The sequence below is a fragment of the Corapipo altera genome, unplaced genomic scaffold (genome assembly GCF_003945725.1).
Source record: "Corapipo altera isolate COAL_440 unplaced genomic scaffold, ASM394572v1 61281, whole genome shotgun sequence".
Classification (NCBI taxonomy): Eukaryota; Metazoa; Chordata; class Aves; order Passeriformes; family Pipridae; genus Corapipo; species Corapipo altera.
The window spans coordinates 551,098-561,662 of NW_020884921.1; the positions used below are offsets into that span (position 1 = coordinate 551,098).

At 42.1% G+C, this 10,565-nt stretch overlaps 1 protein-coding gene across 1 annotated transcript in view; it reads right to left on the reverse strand.

Moving 5' to 3' along the window:
• MAN2A1 (mannosidase alpha class 2A member 1) overlaps positions 1-9,850 on the reverse strand; it is a 111,437-nt gene extending 101,587 nt beyond the window's left edge. Inside the window, exon 1 of the mRNA XM_027656847.1 lies at positions 9,716-9,850. Coding sequence (XP_027512648.1) covers positions 9,716-9,850 — 135 coding nt within the window. The remainder of the gene's footprint in view (positions 1-9,715) is intronic.
• Between the last annotated feature and the right edge of the window lie 715 nt (positions 9,851-10,565).

Consider the following 10,565-nt stretch of genomic DNA (forward strand, 5'->3'; position numbering starts at 1 on the left):
AAGCTACAGTACAGCTGCCACCTATACAAAGTATTACCTGCTCCACTGCCCATGACTACAGTTCAAACTTACAAAGTGCGCAGCTCAAATGCTGTTCACACCTATCCCACCACCACATACACTGCAAATACAACTATGAAATCAGACACCTGATTAAAACTTATATTCTTATTCATGTATGTTTTAGAAATATTTTACCTTTCTTAAACAAAAAGATATTTATATTGCTTAGCAATAGCTTTTCAACTACCCGGTCATATATTACACCATCAATCTCACTTATATCATCTAAACAATTATAGTCTCTCCAGCACAATAACAGACCCAGGAGAGAAACAAAAAATATTTTAAAACCTCACCAAATATGTCTTTAGATTGATCCTCTCATTGTCATAAACTGTCAACCCCTAGGAGACAGATACGAACTTCTGATTTGGAGGTCATGTAATATGACCTATCCTTAGACAGACCTTTCATTTAACTTATTATACTTTAAACCTTCAAATATCTGTAACAGGTTCTACCAGCTTCTTTGTAAACCAGGTTCCCTGTTTAAAAATAGTAATTTGTTCCCACATGACCTTCAAACAACAACTTCATATGTTGCTTCATACATCCAGCAATAATCTAGCTGCAGGGTTCAAGCCTACCTAGCACACTGATTTTCAGGAGTCTGTTAAAGTATATTACTCTAACTTTTGAGGTAGATCTATTTGGAGAAAGAAATCCTTACAAAGAGCTCTCAATGCGGAATTTAACAGAGGACACTAATACAGAAAATCCTGCTTTCTTTTCTGAAGACTATGAGATACATCATGTCTGTCTTTGAAAGCATTTAAACATGCCATGTACTAACTCAACTTGAATGCTAAACATGAAATAAAAAGCTATAGTTAAGAATACATAACTGAGACCTCATGCACTACCCAAGTTAAAACAGACAGGCAACCAAATTTTTGAAAGCATCAAAATATTTTCAGTTTTGTTGTGAAATGTCACAACATGAGAATTTACTTTAAGAAACAACAGTGTCACAGACTTGAAATGGATCCCAGCCTTCATTCAGCATGAAAATAATTAACACCAAGAACCCATTCTCAAGGTTAAAATTTCCCATGCATTCAAATTATGCAAAAGCTAGGTCTATTTTCATTGCATAGTAACCTTCTCACCTTACTCATGTTAAATAGATATCACCTATTCAACAGCAAAAGGATTTTAAAATATGACCTAAACATGGAAAATGCTGCAACTCTTCAAAACAATACATTTAACACATGAAAATAAATTCAGTTTCAACATTTTTAGATGAAAGCAACTGACTTACTTCAAATGTCAAGGCCAAACAGTATCAAACAGTAGCAAAGTTACTACTAAAGCTCGTTCATCTTATTAATTATTAGTAACAGATGTTGACTTACTAGTAAAACAGATTAGAAGCATGTTACAGGAGACACTATATACATCTAATTAAAATATAAAACACACAGATCCTCTCTATTACTAAAACCATATTCCAGTGTTTTGTTTTAAATGAAGCTTTCAATTTTTCCATGGTTTTCTTTTTCTTTTTACCTGAGCAGACACATACCAATTTTAACTTAAACAGTACTATCTGAAATTTTGTTTTCTACGTGGCTTTGTAGATACTGGATAGCAAAAGTTGAGCTAGCTGCACAAATCATAAATGTTAGCAGACCTACTCCTGACTTTACAGCATCAAGTCTTCTCATAAAAGAAGCAATCCTGATCCAAGACTTTGAGAAATGCCTAACTGCAAGGAAAATTGGAGGTATGCCGTCTGGGTAGGTGTGTCCTAGTCCAAATGAACAACATTAAAGGATGCTCTGTTAATCTACACACTTGTTTTAATACAAGGAAAATAAATATAAAGTTATGAGAATCACTTGGCCTACACAACCAGTTAATACGTTTATAACAACTCTGGTGTAAGATTCTTTCATTTCTCTCTATCTTTTAACATTGATGAGTGTGCAAATAAAGATTTTATTAAAAAGCAAGAAAGGCAATCCTCCTGTTACTTCACAGCAAAGGAAGTATTTCTACAAGAAGTGCAAAGTACCAACAAATCAAATAGTGCTGAAAGTAGCTACAGCTGCATTGGTAGAAGAATGGCATCACATGAGCCAACACACTGTGGTTACACAGGATTGGACTTAATCAACAAAATCCTTCCATGTAAGGGCAGCACAGATCAGCATGCCCTCCTCCCACTTGGAACAAAAACTGTCCACACCTGTTAGCTGCACTGAGAAACCTGCCATTACCACCACATGAACCAGCTACATAAACAGTTCCTTATGCTTCAGTCAGTCTGAACCCTTCAGTGGTTTTCATGCCCCAAATACTCCAAAGCAGTCTGCTTTCCCACTGCCCTCTGCTTGCCCTTCTCTGTTTGCTTCTGATGCCAGTCTGACCTGCAGCGAGGACTCTCCAGAAAGGAGCATGCTGCCACCCAGCACAAGGAGGGAAGCCCAGCAGCACAAGGAGAGATCAAGATGTTTTATTCGGGGAAGTGGAGAGTGGACAGTTTCTCCCATGTAAACATTGTACATTGTAGAAAAGACATTAGTTGCAACTTTCGTTTCCTGAGTGAATGCTCACTCTTTCCCTAAATGCAGTAACTTCCAACAGGCCACAGTGATGATCATTTCCTCAGGAAAAAGACAGCTAGCTCAAATAATTGAAGGGAGAGTATGACAGGCTCACAGATGAGATCATCTCAAAGAAACAGGCTGGTAGAGGAGAAATCTGCTTTAGAGACTTCTTATGTTATTTCAGCTGGAATTTGGTTACTTGTATCCAGAATCAGCCAGCAACCATCTGGTGTTTGGTTCAAAACCAGAAAGAGCCCATTTTCTTTCTCCGGTACATGAACAAGCAGGAGACAAAGGAACTGGCAGTGTCCTATATAAGAGACTGGTGCACTACCGAAGTGTGGTGAAGAAAGTGGAGTACCACAATGAATGGAGCTCTTCAAAGGATGTGGAATTCAAAATCTTTGCCTATACACATTTATTACAGCAAGCAGTGAGAAAACTGGACTCTGGCAGCATTGAATGGTAGTCATCTTAATGGTTTTCCGCACCAGTCTTTGTCAATTACTATATCCAGGTACATCTTTGGAAATCATGTACTAACTTTGCTAAAATCTTGATATAAACCTCTGAAGAGATGCCAGCATATCAAGATAGTAACACAAGGAAGCATTCACTATCAGAGCACTGTACAGTGAACAGAACATACTAAATACAGAATTAAATGGTCACCTCCTGCACAGAAAAAAAAAAAAACAGTGAAAGTCAAAAATGCAACCTGGTGTAGCATCAAAGCTTAATACTTGAACACACTGTTTCAGCATGTATTCACTTTGCAAGGTAGGACATAGAACAAAAAACAAGCATACAGTGCACCAGTTAAAAGGACAATTGAAGGTCTGAAGACTTTATTGATCTGGGCAGAAGGCGTAAGTGCATTCATGACAATGAAAAGTACATAAGTAATCCTCTTAGTAATTTCCTACCTTTAAAGTATTATTAAAATAAACTCACTTTTTATAAAGACACTGGAATTCTTCTGAATTAAATAACTACAAAACAAAAGTCTGTTCTCTTAAAAAAAATTAGGAAAGTTCTGATTCAAAAATGGAACAGCCTGATAGACAGATTTTAAGAAGCTGATGGACTTCCACATTTTGCTTTACCAGAGGCAGCAATAACAGGAATGCTTAATGTACTATTGTACTAGATTTAAGTTTCATGTAATTTACAGAGACAAATATAAGGCATGCTGTTAGGGATTAGTTTTGACACAAGCATCAGTGATCTGAAGGCAAGGAGAAAAGAAAGGGAGATGGAGAGAAATCTAAAAATACTCAAAGTCAATTAAACTGAAAAATGTCCACTGTGACTGATACATTTCAGTTGCATTTCCTTCTTGATTTCCCTTCCTACCCTAAGCCAAATCCTTATTTAAATGGCTAGCAATACAAGACTGAAGCACAGCTTATATGCCATTAGGAGTATGAGCATTTTAATAACAGTTATTTTCATTTGAACAAAGTCAAAACTTAACATGTTAGAAAAATAAAAGCTCAAAGTAAGAATAAACTAGAAAACCTCTCTCCATTTAGTTTATACAGTTATAGTTTATACAGTTAAGTTAGGCATTGACTCTAGGTAGCAGAAGGAACTGCTCAATTATAGGTAGTGCTACTACTCTGTAAAATACATTTTGCTCAACATTTTGCAACAGATTCAAAGCCTGTAATTGAGGGAGGCTATTAGCTTCTGCTTGACTGCTGCTTAGCCAGAACTTTACAAAAAACGAGCAAGCAATGAAAACGCTCTGTGAACATTAGGAAAACAAAGAATTGTTACTGACCTGTAATTATGTTCACAAAGAGGGCTGCTCCTCCTTTGCAATGTACTACAAGCTGAGAAAAAGTAATCCTAAATTTAAATTATTTTGCACTCAGTGACATTTAAAGGCTTTTAGATTGTGAACTTACTAAGGGTTTTGTTTGTTTGTTTTTAAAATCAGTCAACATGTTTCAAATCCAGGAAAATGATGATTTGGGGATTTTTTCACTCAACATTCAGTCTCCTCAAATGTGAAACTTGTAAGAATGCTAGTAAAAGTCACTGCACCCATAATTTCTCAGTGCCCAGAAGTCAAAAAGTGACAATTCAAAATTATGGATAACCTTAATGATCACTATTCACATTTTAGAGTGAAACAAACATTTCCTAAATGCCTGCTCGCACTGCTTCCAATATTTCTGCAAACACAAGTCCTGTTATGTGTGACACAACATTGACTGGAAAGCTCCCAAACAAGCTCATGAAAACACACCAACTACTCCGAACATGCAACTTAAAAACGTGCCCATGTAAGCCACTGATTTCAGTTACTTCACTATGGCAAGGCACATAGCCAAACTCTGTGTAGAAAAGGTGTTTACAGGGTATTTGTGGGGCAAAGTACCTACCGAGCATCAGCTGATACACTGCGGCTACACAGGACTAACTGAAGGCAGAGCTTCTTACAGTAGGGGAAGTGCTATCTCTGCGGCACTCCAGAATAAAGTTCACAAGGTGCCTTTGTTCAACACACAGATCAAAGAACCGCTGGTGTTTCTGCCATGTGTTTAGTCCTTATTTCCTGCTATTACTGCTCCACCCTTCCATGATTCATATTTTGGCCAAGTGGTACTACTGTCAAATTATTGGCAAGTTCAGATGAAATAACACCCTGCACTGCAACAATCACCACTTGTGCAATTTATGCTGAAATATTTGATACATTGTGTAGATGCCTTGAAAGTATGATTCCAGTAAAGAAGCTTTATCAGTACCACCAAGAGCCAGGATACCTAATGCTTTGCTGGAAGGACATTGGAAACAAACAAAAGCAAAAAAAAGACAAAACAAAACCAACAAAAACATACACCAAGCCAGCAGGTTTTAGACGAACTGTACTCAATCACCTTAGTTCGATGCAGTGCAATTAGTGAGTCTATAAAACCATAAAAGCAGTTAGCACACATGAGATCAGAGTAAGCTTCAAATAACAGTATTCGAAGAGGGAGGTGGTGAAGAAAACACAGAGGGGGCAAAGAGAGGGATCTTCAAATAACAATTGCTTAGGAAAAAGAAAATAGTAAGCATGGAAGTTGCAGTATGTTTGTGCTTCGACTTTTAACAAACTTTAAAACAAAGAACAAAGATAAATTAAATCAATCATTTGGTATCAATCCAGTTATCTACCAGAATAATGGGAGACTTGACTATCAAAAATGTATTTCCAAAAACAATCTTGCACACGGGGGGAGATATGTCCCATAAAAGCTAAACCAAGCCACGTGAAAGTAGTTAGAGGAAAAAGTTCAAGTTCAAAGCATTACCTATCATATACTGACAGAGGATGCTGCAATGTGTTGCTGTTTCGCCTTACTCAACCATAAATTAACTCAAAATTAACTTCCATGTTAAAAAGACCATACATTTCTGAAGTAAGACACTCTTACAAATCCTCCACTTAATTTTGTTTTTTCAGTTGGACTTTTAAAGTGTCACGCAAGCTAAGGTGCAAATGTAGAATCAAAAGAAATATTTCACAGCCTTCTGTAAATGAACAGCTTTCATGGACCTCAATAGCCTTCATGGATCTGTTCTAAGTCAAGGTAGAGTTAGTTGAGAAAACAAGCCATTATGCTAATGTTTTGTTTTTTCTATTTGAGTCCAAAATCCAGAGTAGATAAATATGGGCCTATCAGTATTTGGTATTCCTCTGTATACCATTACACAGGCTCTTCAACATAAGCTGCTTATGGACTTACTCCACTAGAGACTTGATTCGAATGTAGTTTTCATTTAGCAGTTATCAATTTGGCCCACAAATCACTTGTAGCTGACGCTGCACAAGAGATATCACTGGACTAAGCACCAATTTGAACCTTGCTCCACTCTACAGTCACACAAGATTTCTCAAAAAATTCTGTGTTGTTGCAGACAAAACTAATACACTTAACCACTTTTTCTACTATATTCCACTAGAAGAATCTTACACAGTGATCTACTGACAATGGGTACAATAAAGTAAAAATGCACCTAAGACCATTCCTGCACCTTGAGTTCATCCCTGTGTAATGTTGTAACGTGGTACCCAGCCTGAGATAGGACACTGGGACACATCATATTCTGAGACATGTCCTGAGACAGGAGCATCCTATGGCTAGGAACAGGCTCAGAAAGACAGAGTTTGTGATATGGTCATCCTAAGAATAATACATGTCAGACAAACAGGCAGGATTCATGAAGACACTGACCTCTCCTTTGTAATTCCTGCATGTAAGTCTATAAGTACCTATTCTTCCTGGAATTAATAGGGACTTCCATTGTATGGCAACAGAGAGATCTTCTGGTATTATGATTTCAATGCACCACCACTGATGACAAGGCTGTAAATCACCTTACCTCAAGTTCTATTAGAGCTGCCCCTATTGCCACCTTAGCATGGAGAGGTGTGAAAAAACCTCACTGTAAAACTGACTACTGATGTCAGCTTTTGCAATCCAAACACTGAAAAAGACACAATGTCACCGCTGTGTTCCAAGCCTGACCACAGGTTCTGTTTAGCACAGCAGTGAAAATCATTTAAGTATTTGGTTAGAGAGCACATAAAGCCATCTGCCTATGGATATTCACCCATCTTGGGAGATCCTGCCCAAAAATTATTTCTGCAAGACATTTCTGTTGGTATCCTTGAACAACCACCCAAACTCTCAAAGTGTTATGCGAGTTCTGTAAGGGCAGCTCTTGACTCACTGGTCTACACTGAGAAGCCTGAAAGAAGACAGGTTCACAAGACTTGAGTCTGATGCAAACTACCTTGAGACCAAGGCACCTTCTCTGAAAGAAAACATGGCAATGAAAATGAAGCAGCAATTCTAATAATTTTACTACTGGCACTAGGTACCATGACACTTGAGGTGAATGCAGACTAACAGACACTACCAGCTGAAAAATCAGCACATTGCCAGCACAGAAAGAGGTATGAAGTAAATCAAACCAGTAATATCTGAGGAAAAAAAAAAAAAAAAAAAAAAGGCTTGCTTCCTCTTTCTAAGCCAAAAAATACTGACCTTTGTTATCAGAAAACAGGATGCCTTCTAAAATCTACAAACTGCTGCCATAGTTTTTCACAAACAAAAACAGCCTGAAGGTTTTACATCTGTGGCTAGTTTCACTTACAGTACTCTGAGCTTTGGCAACACTGCACTGACACAAACAGTCATATGAGGTAGTGGTATTGAAGCTGTTTCTTTCAAATATTTCTGGAGGTTTCTATTCCACTTTTCATGGTTTGAATTAATTTTAAACTGATATTATAAGGCTATGAAAGCATTTGCCAGATGTCAGAGGTTTCACAGCTACAACAAAGTGAAAAATTTCTATCATATGAGTAGCAAAAGCAAATGACAAAATCATGTCAATTTCACCTTTAACTTTCTCAAAGGATAAAGCAATAAGAAAGGAAAAGGTAACTGTTCACCCGAAGGAAGGACTGGCGATAGGCAGAAGATTCTCCAATAAGAATAAGAAGCCTCAAAGAAATTTAGACATGGAAAAAACAAAAAGAGTAAACACTGACAGACTGTTCTAGAAGACTGAGAGAAAGGAGTATGGAAGGAGAAATGTTGGTATCTAACTGACTAGATCACATAGAAGGAAGAGGCCTAAAAACAGATTAAGGTCCCAGACGCTTCCTCACAAGAAAAAAGACCATGTTACACCTCAGACCCTTGTAGAATACAGACAGAAACTTCAGCTGAAAGACAGTGACAACAGAAGACAAAACATGTCTAATAAGTGTTCCTTATTCACTCGAGTATTTCAAACCAAAATCGAACATTAAAAAAAAAAAAAAACCACCAATGGATGAACTTTCCAGTTCTATACTTCACCTGGATTAAACTCAGCTAGTGAAATAACGACACATTAAGTGATTTCTTTACAGAAGTTACCAACTGTATCACCAAAGCAGCACCTGTACTTAGCTGTTACAAGTGTAACACGTGGCATTACTCGCCTGTTGGAGTTACATTTTGAACAGACACAGCTGCTGTAGCCAGTCTTGTCTTTCATTCTTCCATCTCCTGAGCTTCTTCTTTCCTTTCTCCTCATTCCTGCAAAAACTAGTGGCTGACCTTTGAACTGTAACTGGGAGGAAAAAGGGTAGAACAGATCTGCTCCCTTTCTTTACATTTAAGTAAAGGTTTTTATCTTTACCATTAACAAAATGGTATCAGTAATTACTTTTGCATTAAATTAAACAATAGCGGTTCTAACAGAGAGATAACTGTTATTTTTTATACCATCTTCTGGAATTCTATTCACTTGAAGTGAATTCAGTGCAGTACTAGAATAAATTTTCATTTGTTTCCAATAAAAATAAGTACCGTGCAAGCATAAATAGGTTATAACTTCATTTTCTGGGTTGGGGTTTTTTTTGTCCACTACTATAAAAACACACAGCTGTTTATACCCAGCAGCATTCTGCTATTCTGCACAGCACACCATGACCTCTGTGAAATACATGTTTCTTGTCACGGCCAAACATTCCTTATCACAATCGCCACGCACAGTTTTTGAATTTCTCCCTCACACAGACAACGGAGGAAAGTGAAGAGCTGCATCTTTCAACCACGCGGCGCAGTCGGGTCAGCCGGTTACGGCTCCCAAGTAAGGCACAGTGGAACGGAAAGCAGCAGCGAAGTCAGCATTTCCCTAAACCTACCTGTTGTTGACACGGCTGAGATTCTACTCTCGGATTCCCAGCTCTCCCTGTCAGCTCCTGTTTCCAGCACCGCTTCCCACAGCCCAGAGTGAGCCCCGCACCCTTGCTATGCTGCCCGCCCGAGGAGCCCCCGGGGCGGCGGGAGCCGCATCGCAGCCTCCAGCTCGTCCTGCCGGGGTGAAGTGCGCTTGTCCCCCTACCAGGCCGGCCAGGTGGGCTGTTTCCCGCACCCCGCTCCCCGCACAGCCCCGGGCCGGGCGGAGCCGCGGCAGCGCCGCCCGGAAGCTGCTCCGCTCGCCCCCCGCAGCCCGAGAATCTCGGCGGGGAGAGAAAGGAGCCCCGCTGGCGGCACCGCCACCTCCCCCTCTCCGCCCCCGGCCACCGCCCCGCTCACCTTGGGGAAGGTGCCCTCCCGCCGGGGGCTCTTCGGGTGGTCGAAGTGGCCGCGGTCTAGCATCAAGTAGAGGGAGAAGATCACAACGCAGAAGACCGCGCTGCCGAACACCGTGAACTGCCGGCTCAGCTTCATCTCCGCGGCCGCCGGGCCGACTCCGCCGCACTCCTCCCCCCGCGGCCGGCGCGCCCGGGCCCCGCTCGGCCGCCCTGCGCTCGGGGCCGAAAGTTGTTCCGGCGCGGCGGGGACCGCGGGCGCCGCCGCCCCCGGAGAGAGGCGGCACGGACCCTCCTCCGGAGAAGTGCGAGAAGTTGCCCCCCGGCCCCCCCTCCCCCGCCCGCTGCGCCGGGGCGAGGAGCCGTGTCGAGATCACCCCGCCGGCGCGGCAAGAGGCGACACGAGAGTTTCCGGGAGCGGATCGAGTTCCCCGGCAGGAGAGCGCTCGGAGGGGAACTGGCGGCAGCGGCGGCGCGGGGCCGACCAAGCGACGCTGCTCCCCGCTCCCTGCCTCCTCCTCCTCCGGCCGCCTCCGGGGCCGCCCCGCTGCTCCTCGCTGCCCGCACGCGGCGCAGGAGTCCGGCACCTCCTCCTGCGGCCAGAGCGGTACCGGTGCCGCCGCCGGAGCTCCCGGGGCCGCCGCGCACACGCTCAGCGCCGAGCGAGTCCCCGCCCGGCCCCGCCGCCGCCGGAGCCGTCACGTCACGGCCGCAGCCCCACCCCTGCCGGCCCCGCCGCTCCAGAAGCCGGGGAGAGTCGCAGCCGCCCCCCCTCCCGCTCCCCCTGGGGAAGGAGGGGAGCCCCGCTCCTGCTCCCTACCTCTGTCTCGGCGCGGCGGGGCCGGCCCGAAGCT